Below are 22,545 nucleotides of genomic sequence, written 5' to 3'. Positions count from 1 at the left end.
CATTGTCCTCAACATCGATGCACTGCGTTCTCTTGTTCCAAGAAAACACACTTGTATTTTGCAACTCTATCATTACTCTATACACCAGCTTTCATGTTTTCAACTTATTTAAAAAAATTTCTCTTCCAAGATTCAACTTTAACTCTTCATTGAATCTCCTCTCTATCACTGTCCATGCTTCTTTCCTAAAACCTCCTTCACCTTTCCTTCCTAGAATAACTTGCTCAAGGAGCAAGTCCATAAGTTTTTGCTTCATATCTCTAGTCCACACCACTTTTGGACTTCAAGAAGAACTAACAATGTGGGTAGCAATGGGGGGAGCAACAAGGGTGGAAATGGGGACATACAAACATCCTCATGTATGCTCGTGAATAGATTTATGAAAGACATTTTCACCTTTGAAATAAGCAGTTGTTATATTGCTACAAAAGCAATAAGGAATAAGTTGTTAGTAATAATGAGTTGTTAGTAATAAACTTGCAAAATAACTTTTTAAATCACTTAATCAACAGTTTAAAGCATAACAATAATTATGATTTGCAATTCATAAATCATAGTTTTAAATCACTCAATCAGTGATTCAAAAGCATAATAGTAATTCTGATTTGCAATTCCTAAATCACATTTTAAAATCACTTAATCAAGAATTTAAAGCATAACAATAATTATGTTTTGTAACTCCTAAATCATAGTTTTAAATCACTTAATCAGCAGTTTAAAGCATAACAATAATTATGATTCACAATTCCTAAATCATAGTTTTAAATCACTTAATCAACAATTTAAAGCATAACAATAATTTTGATTCGCAAATCCTAAATCATAGTTTTAAATCATTTAATCAACAATTTAAATCACAACAATAATTTTAATTTGAAATTCCTAAATCATAGGTTTAAATCACTTAATCAGCAGTTTAAAGTATAACAATAATTATGATTTGTAATTCATGAATCAACAGTTTATACAACATGTCAATTTGAGTATTGTAGTTGTTCAGAAGTGAGGAAAAAAGTGTAAATACTAGTAAAATGAACAACTAATGTCAATACAAGACAACTAATGTTGAGATCTATAGTCCTCCCACATCCTTCTTGCTATTTCATCTCAAAAATTTCCCCAAACATCTCTATCTTGTTGAGTCATCCCATAAGTTTCAAGAATTGGCACATTTATCCCATCACGATCATCATCCTCTTCAATTTCCATATGGGGTGGAACACCATCCTCTATCATAATGAAATTGTGTAGTATGCAACAAGCTAGCACGATCTTTGTTTGACTTGCAATATTGTAGGATGTCACATGCCTCAAGATAGGAAAATGTTGCTTCAAAATACCAGATGTGTGCTCAATCACATTCCTAAGAGAGGAGTGTTGGTGGTTGAATAGCTCATGTGCACTATTGATTGGGTTCGCTCTAGAAAAATATTTTAGGTGGTACCATGTATACCAATATGGGGCAAGAAATCCAGGAACATTTGGATAGCCAACATCAACTAAATAGAACTTTCCTATACAAAGGAAAAAGAATATTATAGATTGAAAATTGCATAAGAATTATGGTTGACAATAATGACAATATAATCATTAAAATTATGATTTAATATACTTGGGGGAACTAGTAGTGGATCTACTCTTGAAAGAGTCGAAGCAAGAACACGACTATCTACAGCTGACCCTTCCCAACTAGCAAGAACACATTAAAACTTCTAGTCAAATGAACATACACCCATTACATTTTCTGATAGGTTGCCTTTTCTATCATGATATTTTTCTTGGTTTTTCACCTCAATGGTAACTGGTATATGGGTTCCATCAATTGCTCCAACACAGTCCTAGTGTAAGAAATATTATTGTCATATATGTAGCAATAGACTTAAGCAACAAAATACATGATAATATTAGATTTACCTTGAAGTATAGATCAAAATGGTCCTTCCCTATAATTTGTAGAGGAGTATTTCGAGAAGGGGGCAAATAGTAATTGGTATGGAGCAATATGATAGCCTTCAAGACCTTGTGGAAGTAGCAACTCACTATCTCTCCTAAGTGACCAAAGTTATGGCCAATCTTATGATTCCTTAGATTGTAGCCAAGAGTATGTAGGAACATAACTAGTTGTTCTTCGAATTTCATGTTTATCGTATCTTTAATGTTCCCTTTCTCCTTTAGAATATTGACAAGTTTGATGAATGCTTCTCTACTCATGCATATTTGGTCGTGGCAATCCATCTCAATGGAATATATAATGCATTATAAAATGGACAAGCAACCCTTCTTCTCTTTCCCTTGTGTCTTCTAGCATCTTTTGATGTTGCTACTATGAATACTGCTTGCGATATAAGAAAAATGGAAAGTACATGCAAGAGCATGATCTTCCTAACAATGCTTCCATAAACTTGTATATCATTAGTAGGATCCATTGAATGCCCTACAACATTCTAATGGAATTATCAGTTGATATTCCCATATGATTTGTATGTGGTATTAAAAACATTACTACAAAGTTATTACAAGGAAAAGAACAAATAAACTATCAATAATGTCAACTAGTTTTAGAATCAATTATGTCAGTTAACAAGTGTAAATCTACCATTACAAATACCAGTCACCAAACCTTGAACTGTTCAGTGAACAGTATTTAGAGGTTTGAATTGTATGTACACCATCAAAACTTAACAAAAACAAACACCAAAGTTCACACTGCTAGAAAATGAACTAAACTAACTATCCACAATAAAAACCAAACTGGTTCAATCCATTTGACACAAGATGTATTAGTTGCAAAGGGTCTACATAGGTTTTGCCAAAAAAATGTCCATTGTTTATTATGGAAAATCATGCCAATGATGTCCAACCTTTCTTACAATGCCATGGAAGGCCTTAAATATGTCCTTGGCCCATTTAGGAATTTTTTACATGGATCCATAATTGATTTTGAGTGAAAGGCTCATTTTTGCCCAAATGCTGTCATGATAGCATTTAAAAATGCAAAAGTTGTCATGACAACTTTTTGCTCACTATGCAACTTTTGTGTTTCTCTTACAAACTTGCACTCTATTGATGCAGAATGGCATCTTAACACTTATGAAACATGTATATAACCAAAACATGACCTATGCAATTTTGATCAATTTCCTACACTATCCCCAAGTTTGGCTTACATGGCAACTTTTGGTTAGTACATTGATAAGTTCTCTCCAACTTTAGCAATGATTTACAAACCTTCATAAACTCACATATTGGACTCTTGGATAGTCCTTATTCTCACCATGATCCTTATTGGATCTCACACAAAAAAAGTTGAGGGTTGTAAACACATAACCCCTATTTGCTCCTGCACCAATCCTCTAGGACAAAACAAAGCCCTTCACTATCATGATCAATAATTAAATGAATCACTAACAAAATAAATTCCTCCACTAGGGTGTTTACGTACCATAGCATGTGATTTGATGCCAGTAACTTGTGGATTCACCGATGAGCTGTTCTCATCATTTCAATGTCCTCCCAAGTAGCAGATGTTTCATCATTGGGGTCCCATAGGACCTTTACCTACCTTATTTCTCTCCCTCTTAAACTCATAGTTCTGCTTTGAATGATTTGCACTGGTTCTAGCTGGTTCTATCCATGATGAGAATGGATGAGTTGTTCTCATCATTGCAATGTCCTCCCAAGTAGCAGATGTTTCATCATTGGGGTCCCATAGGACCTTTACCTGCCTTATTTCTCTCCCTCTTAAACTCATAGTTCTACTTTGAATGATTTGCACTGGTTCTAGCATGATTTGTCCATCCATAATCTGCAAATTTTTCCAATTCAATACGTGAGTAATATCAGGTATATATACGCAAAATTGAAACATGAAATACATTATGAATGTGTGAAAGACTCGGTGGCAAAGCAAGTTTGTAGGCAACAGGTCCAATCCGTTCCAGAATTTCAGATGGACCCACAAATCGCGGTGCTAACTTGGATCCCTTTCCATATCGAATTGGACTCTTCCACGGTCTCACACGGAGAAACACTTTATCACTGACCAAGAATTGACGATCGATCCTATGCTTATTAGCATACTTCTTCTGTCTATCCCGAGCAATAATAAGGTGCTCTCTGATCCTTTTAACTTGCTGCTCCAAATCTTGCAACATATCAGGACCTAGAAGAATTTTGTCCTCCAAATTATCCCAACTGAGAGGCGTCCTACATGGTCTACCATACAATGCTTGAAAAGGTGCCATTCCTATGGAACTATGATATCCATTATTATAAGCGAATTCAACCAAGTGCATATACTCCTCCCATTTATTTTGTCTATCCATTACGTACATCCTAAGCATGTCCTCTAAAACTTGGTTGACACGTTCAGTCTGTCCGTTAGTCTCTGGGTGATAAGTTGAACTGAAATTCAGCTGAGTACCTAACTCTTGTTGCATAGATCTCCAAAGAAAAGAAGTAAACACTGGATCTGTATCCAAAATGATCTTCTTAGGAGTTTCATGTAATTTAACTACCTGCTCCATATAAATCTTGGCAACCGTTACTGCATTATAGGATGATCTAACTGGAATAAAATGGGCAACCTTAGACAATCAACTTTATAATAATTTTAATCAATCAACTTTATTATTTCCATATCCAACATTATTTCATTCTAATGTGTTAAAAATAAATGTTGATGCTAAAAATAAATCTATAAAAAAAAAATCAAAACGTAAATTTTTTTATCATTCAACCAATATTGTTTCAATCAATGATAAAAGAAATTAAAGCCTCATTTTTGCACATGCTGTTACATTTATATTTAAGGAGATTTAATTAGAATAGATTTTTATACTATAAAATAGATATCCAATTAAATTATAATTATTATATTTTATTTAATATTAATATATATATATATATATGTGTGTGTGTGTGTGTGTGTGTATTAAATAAACATTGGTGGCATTTATTTAATATATATAAACATTAGGGATAGTTATTTAATATTAATATATATTAATATTAAATAATATAATATATTTATATATTATTAATTATATATATAATCAATTTGATAACAATAAGTTAAACATTGATGCAGGAGCATCTTGCATGGAAAAATTATTGGGGAAAAAAAAAAAATTGAAAAAAAAAAATTGAAAAAAAAAAAAAAAAAAAAAATTTGGAGGAGAGAGAAAGTGACGAAAATTAGAAGAGAAATAATTAAAAATAGAAAATAGGAAAAAAGGGAAAAGAGAAATTTCTATTTTCGAGGTGCATGGGTGGCTTAAATAGGAAAATAGTTGTCATACCATTAATCGAGGTGTGTAGGTGGAAATTCTAGAAGGTTTTGGATAAATCATGTATTTAGTATTTGTTGGGTGCTTAGTTGTATTTGGGTGGAAATTTAATATTGATTTAAAGATAGTTGTATTTACCTTTTATCCCACATTGGTTGTGTTTGTAATGTCTTGGGGTAGAAGTGCTTATTTAAGCAAGGCTTATTATCATTTGTAATCAAGCTCAAGGAGTAGAAGCTTGAGAAGGAGAAGTTTGAGAAGTAGAAGCTAGAAGGCGTGAAGACTTCAAGGTGTGAAAACTCTAAAGGTGTAGCTCTTCAAGTAGAAGTTATTGGTGAAGCTCTTGGTGTGAAGACTCTTATTTAGGATTTCTCTTATGTTGAAGAAGTCATATCATCTTGTGGGTGTTGTAAGGAATTTTCAAGTATAATAAAATTATTTGTGAAGCATTTTTTTTTCTTGGTATCTATATTGTTGCATTCTTGGTTGTGAGTTGTTAGAGTGGTGTGGCCCTCTATCAGTGGTATCAGAGCAGGAGATCCTGAGTGTACAAGCAGATCGTCGAAGCTGAGGCAGTTTGCACCAGGACCTTGGGAGGACATGCAGATTGATTGATGGATGCAAAGATGGAAGACTGAACTTGTTGAGGCATGATTGTGGAGAGCTGGTGGATTGCAAATCCATTGTCCTAGACTTGTGATGTGGTTCCTGATTGTTCGTGCGAGGTGGCAGGTTGCGATCTGACTTGCAAACAATTTGGTTGTCACAAGGAGCGTGGGAAGGATTTGTTGTAGAGGGTTTACGAAGATCTTGGGAGATGGCTCCAAGAGGATTGGACCCTAAGATGATTGCGAAAATCCATGATATAGTGGAGAGGAATTTTTCTAAAATGATTTCTCGGTTGGATGCTAGATTGGCTAATCAAGCTAAGAAGGTCAAGGTGGAAGAGGATGGTTTTGTTGATCAGATTGTGGAGTCTGATGCAGAACCTGCAGAGCAACTAGAGGTTGTTGTTGAAGATATTCCTAACGTTGTTGATGTTGGCACAGAGGTTGGTTTTCATGATCAAATGGTTGAGACTGACATGGAGATTGTGGAGCACTCGGTCGTGGATGATCTAGTTGATGTTGGTGGTGACTTGTATGTTGCAGAACACTTGGTCGTGGATGATCCAGTTGTTGGAGGTGAGTTATGTATTGCAGAGCATCTTGTTGTGAGCAATGAGGTTGCTGATGTTAAGAGTTTGACATGTGTTGATGAAAATCTGCATGTGGCCGCTGATGTGGAGTTTGTTATTGCTGGTATGGACTCACTAGTTGTTGATGTGAATGGGAGTTCAGTAATGAAGCATTATGTTCAGTTTGTTCCTGGGAGTGAGCATGCTGATTGGATGGTTGAGATTCTGGTGTTTGATAGAGTGATGCATGGGTGGAGGATTCGCATGGTGGTTTTGTTGTCCCTATTGAGGTGGAAACCTTTGGTAAAGATGAAGATGGTGGTAGATCTTTCTTTTTTTGGTGTCAAAGTGTGGGACACACTTTTCTATCTACCGGGGGAGTCTGATGCAGGAGCATCTTGCATGGAAAAATTATTGGGAAAAAAAAAAAAAATTGAAAAAAAAAATTTGAAAAAAAAAAAAATAAATAAAATAAAATTGGAGGAGAGAGAAAGTGACGAAAATTAGAGGAGAAATAATTAAAAATAGAAAATAGGAAAAAAAGGAAAAGAGAAATTTCTATTTTCGAGGTGCATGGGTGGCTTAAATAGGAAAATAGTTGTCATACCATTAATCGAGGTGTGTAGGTGGAAATTCTAGAAGGTTTTGGATAAATCATGTATTTAGTATTTGTTGGGTGCTTAGTTGTATTTGGGTGGGAATTTAATATTGATTTAAAGATAGTTGTATTTACCTTTTATCCCACATTGGTTGTGTTTGTAAAGTCTTGGGGTAGAAGTGCTTATTTAAGCAAGGCTTATTATCATTTGTAATCAAGCTCAAGGAGTAGAAGCTTGAGAAGGAGAAGTTTGAGAAGTAGAAGCTAGAAGGCGTGAAGACTTCAAGGTGTAAAAACTCTAAAGGTGTAGCTCTTCAAGTAGAAGTTATTGGTGAAGCTCTTGGTGTGAAGACTCTTATTTAGGATTTCTCTTATGTTGAAGAAGTCATATCATCTTGTGGGTGTTGTAAGGAATTTTCAAGTATAATAAAATTATTTGTGAAGCATTTTTTTTTCTTGGTCTCTATATTGTTGCATTCTTGGTTGTGAGTTGTTAGAGTGGTGTGGCCCTCTATCAAACATATAATAAAATTATATTCATATAGATTATTATACTCATATAGATTAAGAGTATATTTGACATTACTATAAATTTGTAACATTATATTTTGTAAAAATAATAATTATTTATTAGTATCTTATTTAATAATTTTTTTTCACTAATAAAATAAAATGTGAAATTTTTAATGTAATTTTGATCTACATAGTTACATAGTTGCCATCATGTTATTTTCTTGTACTTATGAACTGAGTTACAGCTAATGATCATCACGATGAAGCAATAATTAGAAATAAAGTAAAGATCAACATGTTGATGGATCATGTAGTATGACCCAAATTTACTTTTAGCATCAATATGTTTTATTATTTTTTGTTACAATTTTAGGTGATAAATTAATTTTCCATATCAATCAATTTCATCTTTTATCTTTCAACTTTTCTTAGAGTAAAATACAATGTTCTAGAAGTGTGAAAAAGTAAACATAAGAAGATGAATCTAAAAAATATGATATAACAATGTTGATAGGGGTAAACATCATGTAGGAAAAATGATTGGCAATAATTTGAATACTTTTATATTTTATTTAAGTATAAAAGCATTCATAATATTAAGCTCTTAAGAATTAAAATAATTTTTTTCTTTATAATAATTTTAATCAATCAACTTTATTATTTCCATATCCAACATTATTTCATTCTAATGTGTTAAAAATAAATGTTGATGGTAAAAATAAATCTATAAAAAAAATCAAAACCTAAAATTTTTTATCATTCAACCAATATTGTTTCAATCAATGATAAAAAATTAAAGTCTCATTTTTGCACATGTTGTTACAATAACAAAATTTTTATAGAACAATAATAAAAAAGCGAAATTGTTATTTAACTTTTAATTCAAGGCTTTTCAAAAAATTATAAACAAGTTATTTGACACATGTTTTCGATATAGAAAAAAAAAAAAATTAAATAACAATGTCATACAATGTAGAGCTTTTCATTTTTACATTACTCTATGAACCTACCGCAAAACAAGAATTTCAAAAATTTAAATGGAACACCATCCTATAACAATATATTTGGGATTTCCAGGCATGTGAAATCAGTTAAGAGAGAAGAAATATTTCAATTTACGGTTTTCGTCGGTGTACTCTGGCTGACGGTACGGAAGTCTGCCGCGATGTGCCGTCCCTGCATGGGGAGAAGCGGAAGGAAGACAGGAGGGAAACGGCGTCATACCCAGCCAGTCGAAATAACTGGCTGGGTAGCCGTTGCCGTGGTAGACGGCCGCGTATAGTTTGTTATAGACAATGGGAAACTCGAAAATCGATAGAGGCAGCAGCGAGCGGTGGAAAATAGAGAACAAAATTATCATTATTTCCCATGAAAAAACGAAGACTCGTTGTGACAGATAAGCCAATCACCAACAAATTTAGCCACATCTGAACTATTCAAAATTCTGACGACACGTCGGAATCTGGCCAACTCGGCGGACTTGACAGCTGGTGAGTCAGTTAATCGAACAGTCGGTCCGTCGCTTGCAAACTGGTTTTCTAGAAAACTAAAAAACAAGCCGGTTTAGCAGATTTGCATGGAGAGCGGTTTTCTTAAGAAAAAACTTGACCTTATAACAAGATGCATGTAGACACAGTGAGGCACAGAATTGTTCCTGGTCTTGTATGGGAAGCCTCGGAATCAATTTTTGCATCGCAGAAATGAAAGGCGATGGACAAATTGCCGACGATGATGCCGTGACGGCGGGGCCTTCCGGCGGCAGTGTTACGCTCAAAGATTTGCGGGAAAAAATGGCAGAGTTTGCGAGGGAGAGAAACTGGGATCAGTTTCATACGCCCCGGAATCTTCTATTAGCTCTTGTAAGACTCCTTTAACGCCCCTTTGCTTGGATTGGTTGACGTTAAATCCTAGGAAACGACATTTTCTGCACCCGGGTTTCATTTCGTAGGATGAATTCTGTATTATGCTTTTACATTGGTGTTTTGATTCATGGAAACGTTTGTGTGCATGGTTGTTATTCAAGGGGGCTCCCTGTTGGCTGTTGGTCTGTCTGCTTTGTGTGGTGGTCATGTCTATGCGTGCCGTTTTTGCTATTCTGGGCTCCTGTTTTGGTTTAGCATTAGTTGTTTTGGTTGGGGTTTTCAATCAAAATATCAGGACAGGGGTTGTTTAAGACCGCTCTTATGTACTTCGGGCCATAATGTTGACCTCCCTTTCATGCTTAACGAAGTCAACGAACTGTTACCTCGAAATATTTGCAGAGATAGGTATTTCTTTTTTGAATGCGGGATTGGAACTGTTGAAACTTGTTTTGGCCTCTGCCTTGGCTTTGGGTCTGATCCCACATTCAGGGCTTGTCCTTGGAAATCCCTGTAGCCTAGGAGGAATATTTCTTTGCAGTTATAGCACAATATTTCTTTACATTCTTAGCTCTTTCATTCTGATGCTATGGATCATTGAATATGGCCTGAAACATGCTATGGATCATTGAATATGACGGGAAACATTGATGCTGATAAACTCACAAACAAATCTTACCCAATCTTATACATAGGCATGAATATAAGTGCAAACTCCCTTAAGAAAAAGGAAGATTTAGGGCTGATTAAGATGAAAAACAAGGGACTTAGGAGGAAACGGGTGGCTTGAAAATCATTTTTCTCTGCATTTCAGTTTGTGAAAGCCCTAATTTTGGGTTTTATCTGTATTTGAGTTTTTACGGTGGATCTAAACTGGGCTATGTTGGGCTTGTCAATCCATATCCTTAGAGAGAACGTAGCCTATTGCTAAAGCATTTGTTCAGGGATTGATATGTCCATTGTTAAGCATACCAATCCACATCTTTAGAGATAAATAACTCATTCCAAGAGCTCAAGTTAGATATATATTTGTTCAGGGATTGATATTCCATTGTTAAGCATACTAATCTTCATCCCTAGAAATAAATGGCCCATTGTTTATCCATGCAACATGGGGCGAGTGCCATTGTTGGAGCTCAATGAAGATATATTTGTTAAAGGATTGAAACCTACCTCGCACAATTTTCTAACACATCTTAACAGCCATTTAAAACTTGTATAGATTGAAGGAAACCATGGTGTTTCATGCATGCTTTAGTTCAACATAGCACATCACGTATCTTGTTTCACCAGTTTAGGAGATCAATCATGCTGGTGACTAAATCTATGGACATTAAATAAGAGGAACACTTTTTTCCCCTATATACAATGACAAAACTAATCAGAAATGGCCCATTTCCTTATATACAATGACAAAACTAATCAGAAATGGCCCATTTCCTTATTTGCCAATACCATAACTATTCAGAAAGACCCCATGTCCTTGCAATGGCAAAATTAAACAGAAATAGCCCATGGTATCCGTTCTGCATTCAAAACGCTTGAGCAGCTCAAGTTCGTTGTGCACTACTCCATAGTCAAACAGGGCAGTCGGTTTTTTGTTTGTTTTGTTTTGATACTATTTGTTTTATAAGTAATAAGATTCATCTGAGAATATCAAATACATCCCTAGAGTAGATTAGAGTAGATCAGAGTAGATCGGACACCAAGTTACTTTCTGCTGTGTAATGGTCTGCTTCTTTGTTAAGAATATCAGTTTTCTACAATGCATTAGAGTAATAATAATGTTTTCTGGTATTGATTGTGTAAAATATTTTTAATCAATGTTTCTGATCATACTCTGTGATCCATCATCCATCATCAGAATAACAGCAGGAAAGCTCAAGAAGATGATGGATCACATAATGTGATCCAAAATGTTGATTAAAAATATTTTACACAATCAATACCATAAAACATTATTATTGCTTCCTTCTTGTTATGTTACTTTTCTCATTGTCATTTTCAAGGAACAGGATTGCTTAGAAACAAGGGTTTTTCTGATCTTTTTTTCTGCTTGTAGCTCAAAGTTTTGTACATGTTTTCCTGTTTCAGATGGGTGAAGTGGGTGAACTGTCTGAAATTTTCCAGTGGAAGGGAGAAGTTCCAAAAGGACTTCCAGGCTGGAACGTTTCAGAGAAGGAGCATCTTGGGGAAGAGTTGTCGGACGTTCTACTTTATCTGGTGAGACTTGCAGACATCTGTGATGTTGATCTCGGTGAAGCAGCTTTGAGGAAAATGAGGAAGAATGAACTCAAATATCCAGTGGAGCGATGCAAAGGCTCGTCAAAGAAATACACCCACTACAGCAATGGAGTGAATGGCAATGGAGTAGATAAAGTTTAATAAGTTTCGGAGAACTTCAAATGTACCTCATTATACAATGATCAATGTACATTTTCCATGTGATTGCTGAAGAAATTTGTACAAGTGCTTTTCCTTCAGCAGTCAGACACTCACTCAACAATGGAGTTTGAAAAATTACAAATTTCTCTTAAGCGAATCATGCTTGCTTTTAAATGTGTCCGTGTATGAATTGTGATCTTCAGGAAGTTTTCGAAGATGTTAATGAGTTCCATTTGACCAGAAATTGTGTCTTAACAACCTTATGAGTCGGAAACAAAATAACAACTGTGTTGGCATAAATGTTGGGGGAGTTTGGGGGTATTATTGTACGGGGTACATGGTATACGGTTTAACTGTCGTTCACAAGGCCTACCAGATGGTCCTTTGATTTGACATTCCTCGCAGTTGAGCCACTTCATAAGCTTGCCAGCTTAGTGACCCATTTCAGTAAACTGAGTTTACCGGTGGCATCATGAATAAGTAGAGTTATTGGCTACCGTGAAATCATATTAAAATCAGCAAACAGGGGCTAGTCTGAAACATCGACCCGGCCTCAAGCCCTAGAAGTTCCCTGGGAAATGATTGACAAGACCCTCGTGCTTCCCCACTTAACAGATCCAGTTCATTCCGTATTTTTTCAAACTCCTTGCCTTGAAAAAGTGTTCAACCTAATCTTTGGATTGATATATTTTATTTAAACAAATGTTTTTAGCTTTACTTAGTACTAATCTTGCATTTATTGAGGTTCAAGGCCAAGCCCACAAGTTTAGCTCCAAATGATTGACTATGCCTTGTCAGTCTCCATTCATGTCACAACAAAGTTATTCCTTATTCTTCTTTCAACTCGTTGTCTTTTGAAAATATGCTCGTACATTCCTTCGAATTACTTTTCATTTCGCGAGCTTGTATTTATTAAATCAGGGACTCCATATGTCAACAATTCAAGCTTACAAGGACTTGGCACTGGGTCAATAGCCGAATATATGCACGGCTATTAGCCAGTGCCCGCCAGTTTCACTTTCCTTCAATTCATATTTATAATTAAAATGTAAGCAATATTTATAAATATAATGTGTTAATTGAATTTTTGAATTAAAAATAGATGCATTTACATTTTTAAATATTTTTTATAAATTAATTTAAAATAAAATGTATTATTTTGAATATCGTATAATTTTTTTACAAGTTAATTAAAAGTCATCTAATTTATCAAATTTCTAATTAGAAATTACCATTTAACAATTACAATTTGCTTCCTTTATTATAATTTTTATTTCATAGATCAACATAACTTAATCAAAATTCTAATCATTTAATTATTATACTTGCTCCATTTCTTTTTACTTCAAAAAATTTAATAATAAAATTTTATTTTTAAATACTAATATTTAACTATCTTCATATTAGAAAAATAGAAAATATTTGAATGTCACAAATAATAATAATATTTATTTGTTTGAATTAATAAATTTACACACACATACACAATAACAATTCAAAATAAAACTAATATTTAAAATATTATTCAAGTTATAAACTTTTTATTTTATTTTTTAATATTAAGAATAAGGAGTTCAATATACAAAGAGAGACACAAAGTATCAGAAACAAGAGGCCAAGCCCCACCCCAACAAAAAGAGTCTACATAAGCTCAAACTGTCAAAAAAGAAGAGAACAATAGCCACTAATAAAGCACATCCTCATAGGTATCAATCCAAGCTGTCTAGCCCATAGGGCCTTCCATCTAGACTATACTTTTCTGCTCATGAATCTGTTTTAACATGTATATCATATCTCTAGTACTTCCTTGTTTATTCCTTTTTACTTCCTTGCTAAGAAGATTGACTGTGTGATTTAATGTTTGAAGGTTATCCAAATGCATCCTCCAGAAGTAACCATTATTCACCTCATTAGCGAAGAAAGTAGCATGACCATCCTTTAGGAGTCTTTTGAACTTATCAACTTTCATAGTGATTTGAACCTGTGAGAAAATTTTAAAGTGTGTGGGACTTCGAAAAGACTCAGTAAGCAATCTGGGAGTGTTTTGAAATCTTTCCTCATTTTTGCATTTCCAAATTTGCCACAAAATGCTAGATGAGAGAATGTTTGAAAACATTTTAGTATCATTTTTAGCATTAATAATAAAACCAGTAATAATTTCAAATATATTGAAAGTAGAAGGGATAGAGATACCAAACATCAACCAAACCTCTTTAGCAAAGCCGCAATCAAAGAAAATATGTCTTTCCGTTTTTGGGGTTCTACAAATATTGCAATAATTAACATTAGAGAAATTATTGCTACTAGGAAGCTTGTTGAAAATAAGAAGCCATTTAAAGCATTTGATTTTGGGATCAATAGAACTTTTCCATAGCTTGTCAAAAAACTTCTTCCAGGAGGAAACATCATGATCAATGTACCAAAAATTATTAACATGACTGATAATATCCTCATTATGGTTGATAGCATAGTAAATATTTTTTGCTTTAAGCTTGGTGATGATGGTTCCATCAGGCCATTTAATTTTCAGTAAACTATTGGAGTCAACATGGCAAAGAGTAGGAATATCCTTACTAGCTTTGAATATCATATTATAAGTCTTCTTATGAGAGTTAGGAAGGTTAAATCTGTTCTTTAATTCATCCCATTGGATAAGCTTGTCATTTCCAAAGATATCAATAAATTTTTTAATCCCATAGGTGGCCCATTGCTTAGCAAAGCACCCCTGGGTAAGGGCAAGGTGTTTATTACCCAACTTAAGGTTCCACCAAATGGATCTTTCGCCATGGAGAGTCTTGTTGTCATAAAAACCTTTATTCTTGACGAATTGCCTAACATGGTTCTAGGCTTTCCAAATGGATTGGAAAATAATAAAGCCTTGAACAATGATAGGGAAGAAACCACAAATCAGATCAGTGAGAGGGAGATTCTTCCAGAATTTGGCATTCTTAGGATATCCCCTTTCAATATTATTATGAATAAGAACTTTCCAAGGATCATATCCCTCTAAAGCATGAAAGATCCATTTGGAGGCCAAAGCAAGATCACTTAATTTTAGGTCTTTAAGCCCTAAACCCCTAAGAAGCTTGTCAACATGGCACCAATTCCATTTAACAGAGTGAATCTTGTTATTTCCTTTCCCATCTGACCAGAGGTACTTTCGGATGACTTTTTGAATTTGCAACACTTGGTAGTCATTAAACATCCAAGTTGAAGCATAGTAAATATTGTATGGGGAAAGAATTTTCTGACACACTTGGATTCTCCTAGCTAGGATAGAAATCTATTGTGCCATTTGTTGAGTTTATTATGGACTTTATTCTTGACCTAGCTCCACATATCTTTCAAAGAAGGTTCTATAGAAAAGGGAATTCTCAGATATTTGACAACTTTAGATCGGCCACCCCATTGGAAACCAAATTTATCAAACTAGTCCAGAGATTGATCTTTCCATCCAAGACATATAGACTTAGATTGAGACAACCAACCTCTAGAGATTTTACAGAAAAAATTGAATTTATTGATCATGGCTTCAAAATTATCTTCTGAGGCCTCATGAAATAAAGAGGTATCATCAATGAATTGATAATTAATAATTTCCTTATTATCAAGAAGGGTGAGACCTTTGACAATAGGGGACAAAGATCTATCCCTAAGAATATAATATCTGGCGCTTTAGAAGCAATGACAAATAGGGCAGGGGCAAGGGGACAACCTTGCCTAATTGATCTTCCCAGAGAAAAGGGGTCTGAAAGTGAACCATTAACATCAACTTGGGCATGAGCATCTTTGAGAAGCATTTTAACAATGTTACAAAAGAAGGGATGAAAACCAAAAGCATCTAGCATCATGTTGATAAAATTCCACCCAACTCTATCATAAGCCTTTCCAAAATCAAGTAAGAACATAAAGACATTTTGCTCAGTATTTTTAGCCCAATTAAGAGCTTCCCAACTAGTAATCAAATTCTCATATATCTACCCTTAACAAAACTAGTTTGGGTAGGACAAATAAACTTAAGAAGAATGACCTCTAGTCTATGGGACATGATTTTAGTAAGAATTTTATACGAGACATTCAAAAGAGTTATGGGCCTCCAATTTTTGATGAGGGTTTTATCCCCATCCTTAGAGATGAGTTTGATAATGCTAGAATTAATAGATCTACCTAGAAAGCCAGAATCAATAGCTTCATTGTATATGTTAAGTAAATCTTTGCTAATCCAATTGCTGTTAGCCTTGTAAAATTCCATAGGCATCCCATCCGGACCAAGAGCTTTATCATTATTAAGGGAGCTGATAGACTTCTCAATTTCTTCAATAGAGATAGGTTGTTCAAGAATGGAGGCATCAATATCCAAAATCTTCTTGGGGAAGAGATTCCTGCATTGATCTCTAAGGGAGCTAGCTTTATGAGAGTCTTTAGAAGTGAATAGATCCTCATGAAAATGAGAAAATTCCCTTTGTATAATATTAATATCAGTAACCTCTTTATTATTTATACAAAGTTTGCTAATGGTCTCATTAGCCTACTTTTTCTTGATAAGATTAAAGAAAAATTTGCTTCCTCTATCTATGAATTGTAACTAGTGAGCTCTAGACCGAATTCTATCTCCAAGAGTTTTTTTGTGTTGATGTTTTCTAAGCACATTCTTAGCACAAGCAAGCTAATGATTTAGGTAAGGATCTCTAGAGTTATTCTGAATGGCAAATTCAACATTGTACAGATTAGAGTTAAGCGAGGACTCTTTATGTCTATAATCTTTGGCTTTCTTTTGACTAACAGTTCTCAGTAATTTCTGCCAAGCAGATATGTTCATGTTCCATCTATCAACATAAGACATGGAGGGGTAATGACATTTGTTAATAAGTCTAATGATGGAAATAGCATAAAGGATATCTTCATCATCAAGAAGAGAGGTATTAAGAATAAATTTAGAGTTAGAGAGTCTGCTGAGGATAGGGGAGTAGTTAAAGCTAATCGAGATAGAGATCAAGTGGTGATCCGAAAGAGTGGTGGGAGAAACTATCACTAGATTATTATGTTTATCCGACATCGTCGAGAAGAAATTTTTATTAAGATAGAAGTGATCCAACCTAGAATAAATTCTAAAATGACCCTTCTGAAAATTGCACCAAGTGTGCCAGAGCCTAGGAGTGATGCTCTTATTCCCACTTAAAGGATCAAAAAGAGTTTTAGTAAGTTTAAATTTATTCCAGGAGAGCTTTTCTTGTTCTCTCCAAGAAAAGGGAAGACCTCCCATTTTATCTTCTTGATTTGCAATCATGTTAAAGTCTCCCCCAAACATCTAGGGGATGTCCAGAAGAGAATTGAGCAGGGCCAAAAGATAGGTCTTTCAAAATAATCATTAGCAACATATAAAGAGCAAATACAAAAATCAAAATTGTTGTAATTGAAATTAACCAAATAGCTTTGTTATAGGGAGAGATGCCAAAACTCCCAATCCTAGGATCCCACTTTGGGCTGACAAGAATTGCAACTCCCCCTCTTCCTGAGGATGGTTCGTGGAGAATTTGATGGCATCTTTCCATAGAAAGTTAAGATTGGATTCTACGGTGAATCCGGTAGACTTTATTTCTTGTAACATAACAATATCCATATGCTTAATAGAGCTAAGGAAACTTTTAATAACATATTTAATATTAGGACATTCTAGTCCTCTTATATTCCATGAAAGACAATTCATTGAGAATTATTGTTAATGTTAGGCGCTTTAGAGCCCACTATATCTTCCATAGGAGTAATGGGTATGTGCAAGATCATGGTGTACCAAACTATGGCCTTAAGTGGTAGTGAAAAATCAGCAAATCAGGTTTATGTCAACTTGACACATAATTTTGAAGTGGTTATGGACTTTATATCAAAAAGTTGTAAGAAAATAATCTGTAAGAAATTGAATGTGGTTTCTAAACTACTAGGCCTTATAAGGAGAAAAAAATAATTAATTGGTCAAAAGTTTGAATTTTAATGCAGTACTAAGAAAATTTTAGGGCAAAAATAAAAGGTAGGTGTATGCCTGACCACCTTAACCAAAATCAAATTATAATATTTTTTTAATATAATTATAGATATGAAAAGTAGACTCATGCCTGGATGTGATGCATATTTTTCGATATTTTTATTCCAAATAAATAGTTAAATATGAATTTTCTACCAAAACTTTTTCGAAAAAAAAAGTTCCGTGTCTGACCACCCTAACTAATAGAAAATTTTACCAAATTTAATTTAATTTTTTTTTCTTACACTAGCCAAAGTATAGAATGTGAAGCAACTTTTAGATTTAAAAAATGTTATACCGTTTGAAAGTTATAGCTATTTTTCAATCAGTATGTCAATCAACACTTTACAATTATCTTCATTGATAATTAATTAATAAATACTTATCGAACTCAGAATTTGACAGAAATTATATTGATGGAATCTAGAGAGCGATATTAAAAAACTTTTTTTGTTTTAATCAATTTCGATCAAAATAACATTGTCAGACGGTTACCTGAAGTTTGAGTATCACTAAAACCCTCTTCAAACACGTCTTTTGGGTTGACCGGGTAGGCTTGGTAAATACCAAGCCTAATCGGATATCTGATTATAAATCCGATATCCGATATGTTGCGATTGGCAAATTCAAAATCCCAACCCATTTTGGAAGGAAAATTGGGTTTAAACATCATAGCTTATTATTTATAAATTATTTCACTTATATTACTATGTAAAGACATATTTTAACATATATATATATATTAACGTAATGTAAAGATATAAAATATAATCTAGCAATATATAATAATATATTATGTTAAATTTATTATGATCTATAAATATAATTTATATTATTATTATTTTTACTAAATATAATAACGTAATATATATATATATATATAATACGTATTATATATTATAATATTAATATGTATGTTATTAATATATATATAATAACGTAATATTTTCATTAAATATAATATGTATTATATTATTATATTAATATGTATAATAATATATATATATACAATAACGTAATATATTAAATATAAATATATAATATGTATTATAATTATATATATATATATATATTAATATGTATGTTATATATATATATATATATATATAATAACAAAATATTTTTATTAAATATAATAAAGTAATACATATATATATATATATATATATATATATATATGTTATTAATATACATATTTATTATATTAAATATGTATACATATTAATATATATGAGTCAAAGGGGGTCATAGGTCAACCATTGACCCCCTTTGACATATTAAATGACGACATATGTCCTTAGGGGTCCTAGGAGCCCTAGGGAAATATTACAATGGTTAATATGGGTCAAAGGGGGTCATAGGTCTTTTCATCCATTAAATGACGATATATGTCCCTACGGGTCCTAGGACCCCGAGGGACATATTTGAATCGTTCATATGGGTCAAAGGGGGTCATAGGGTGACCTACGACCCCCTTTGACCCATTAAACAACGGCATATGTCTCTAGGGGTCCTAAAACTCCTAGGGACATATTCGAATGGGTAATATGGGTTAAAGGGGGTCATAGGTCCCTTTGACCCATTAAATGATGACATATGTCCCTAAGGGTCCTAGGACTCCTAGGGACATATTCAAATGGGTAATATGGGTCAAAGGGGGTCATAGGGTGACCTATGACTCTCTTTGACCCATTAAACGACAACATATGTCTCTAGGGGTCTTAGAACCCCGAGGGACATATTTGAATGGGTAATATGGGTCAAAGGGGGTCATAGGGTGACTTATGACTCTCTTTGACCCATTAAACGATGACATATGTCGCTAGGGGTCCTCAGACCCTTAGGAACATATTCGTTCATATGGGTCAAGGGGGTCATAGGTGACCTATGACCCCCTTTGACACATTAAACGATGACATATGTCTCTAGGGGTCCTAGAACCCCTAGGGACATTTCGAATTGTTAATATGGGTCAAAGGGGGTCATAGGGTGATCTATGACCCGATTTGAATCATATGAACGATTCGAATATGTCTCTAGGGGTCCTAGGACCCCTAGGGACATATTCAAATCATTCATATGGGTCAAGGGCTTTGACCCATTAAACGACGACATATGTCTCTAGGGGTCCTAGAACCCCTAGGGACATATTCGAATTGTTCATATGGGTCAAAGGGGGTCATAGGTCCCTTTGACCCATTAAAAGATGACATATGTCTCTGGGGGTCCTACAAACCCTAAAGACATATTCGAATCATTCATATGGGTCAAAGGGGGTCATAAGGTGGCCTATGACCCCCTTTGACCCATTAAACGATGACATATGTCTTTAGGGGTCCTTGGACCCCTAAGGACATATTCAAATCATTTATATGGGTCAAAGGGGGTCATAGGGTGACCTATAACCCCCTTTGAACCATTAAACGATGACATATGTCTCTAGGGGTACTAGAACCCCTAGGGACATATTCGAATTGTTCATATGGGTCAAAGGGGGTCATAGAGTGACCTATGACTCCCTTTGACCCATTAAATGATGACATATATCCTTAGGGGTCATAAGACCGCTAAGGACATATTCAAATTGTTCAAATTGGTCAAAGGGGGTCATAGGGTGACTTATGACCCCCTTTGACCCATTAAACGACAACATATGTCCTTAGAGGTCCTAGGATCCCTAGGAACATATTCAAATGGGCCATATGGGTCAAAGGGGGTCATAGGGTGACTTATGACCCTATTTGACCCATTAAATGATGACATATGTCCCTAGGGGTTCTAGTACCCCTAAAAACATATTCGAATCGTTCATATAGGTCAAAGGTGGTCATAGGGTGACCTATGACCCCCTTTGACCCATTAAACAACAACATATGCCCCTAGGGGTCCTAGGAATCCTAAGGACATATTCGAATAGTTCCTATGGGTCAAAGGGGGTCATAGGGTGACTATGATTCCCTTTGACCCATTAAACGACGACATATGTCCTTAGGGGTCATGGGACCCCTAAGGACATATTCGAATCGTTTATATGGGTCAAAGGGAGACATAGAGTGACCTATGACCCCCTTTGACCTATTAAACAACAACATATGTCCCTAGGGGTCCTAGGACCCCTAGGGACATATTCGAATAGGCCATATGGGTCAAAGGGGGTCGTAGGGCGACCTATGACCCCCTTTGACCCATTGAACGATGACATATGTCCCTAGGGTTCCTACGACCCCTAGGGACATATTTGAATCGTTCATATGGGTCAAAGGGGGTCATAGGGTGACCTAAGACCCCCTTTGACCCATTAAACAATGACATATGTCCATAAGGGTCCTAGGACCCCTAGAGACTTATTCGAATCGTTCATATGGGTCAAAAGGGGTCATAGGGTGACCTATGACCCCCTTTGACCCATTAAATGATGACATATGTCCCTAAGGACATATTCAAATCGTTCCTATGGGTCAAAGGGGGTCATAGGGTGACCTATCACCCCCTTTGATCCATTAAATGATGACATATGTCCCTAGGGGTCCTAGGACCCATATGGACATATTTGAATCATTCATATGGGTCAAAGGAGATCACAGGGTGACCTATGACCCCCTTTGACCCATTAAATGACGACATATGTCCCTAGGGGTCCTAGGACCCCTAGGGACATATTCAAATCATTTATATGGGTCAAAAGGGGTCATAGGGTGACCTATGACTGCTTTTAACCCATTAAATGAAGACATATGTCCTTAGGGGTCCTAGGACCCATAGGGACATATTCGAATCGATCATATGGGTCAAAGAGGGTCATAGGGTGACCTATGACCCCGTTTGACCCATTAAATGACAACATATGTCCCTAGGGGTCCTAAGACCCCTAGGGACATATTTGAATCATTCCTATGGGTCAAAGGGGTCATAGGGTGACCTATGACCCTCTTTGACCCATTAATCGACGACATATGTCCCTAGTGGTCCTAGGACCCTTAGTGACATATTCGAATGGGCCATATGGGTCAAAGGGGGTCATAAGATGACTTATGACTCCCTTTGAACCATTAAATGACGACATATGTCCCTAAGGGTCCTAGGACCCCTAGGGACATATTCAAATCGTTCCTATGACCCCTTTTGACCCATTAAACGACGACATATGTCCCTAGGGGTCCTAGGATCCTTACAGACATATTCGAATCGTTCATATGGGTCAAAGGGGGTCATAGGGTGACCTATGTCCCCCTTTGACCCATTAAACAATGACATATATCCCTAGGGGTCTTAGGACCCATAGGGACATATTCGAATCGTTCATATGGGTCAAAGGGGGTCATACGGTGACGTATGACCCCCTTTGACCCATTAAACGATGACATATGTCTTTAGGGGTCCTAGGACCCCTAGGGACATATTCGACTCTTTCATATGGGTCAAAGGGGGTCATAGGGTGACCTATCACCCCCTTTGACCCATTAAATGACGACATATGTCCCTAGGGGTCCTAGGACCCCTAAGGACATATTCGAATCATTCCTATAGGTCAAACGGGGTCATAGTGTGATCTATCACCCCCTTTGACCCATTAAATGATGACATATGTCCCTAGGGGTCCTAGGACCCATAGGGACATATTTGAATCGTTCCTATGGGTCAAAGGGGGTCATCGGGTGACCTAGCACCCCCTTTGACCCATTAAACGATGACATATGTCCCTAGGG

The 22,545-nt window shown here is 35.3% G+C and overlaps 1 protein-coding gene across 1 annotated transcript; it reads left to right on the top strand.

The window, feature by feature from the left end:
* The first annotated feature begins 9,157 nt into the window (after positions 1–9,157).
* On the top strand, positions 9,158–11,994 carry LOC149557284 (uncharacterized). The gene is made up of 2 exons (XM_089831979.1): positions 9,158–9,435; positions 11,530–11,994. The coding sequence occupies exons 1-2, from the start codon at positions 9,241–9,243 to the stop codon at positions 11,818–11,820; spliced, it is 486 nt and encodes a 161-aa protein (XP_089688105.1). The 5' UTR covers positions 9,158–9,240; the 3' UTR covers positions 11,821–11,994.
* Positions 11,995–22,545: the final 10,551 nt, after the last annotated feature.

This window comes from Cupressus sempervirens, chromosome 5 (assembly GCF_028749045.1).
Source record: "Cupressus sempervirens isolate cs-2001-9-10 chromosome 5, ASM2874904v1, whole genome shotgun sequence".
In the NCBI taxonomy this organism is placed as follows: domain Eukaryota; kingdom Viridiplantae; phylum Streptophyta; class Pinopsida; order Cupressales; family Cupressaceae; genus Cupressus; species Cupressus sempervirens.
This window is presented reverse-complemented; position numbering and strand designations above follow the sequence as displayed.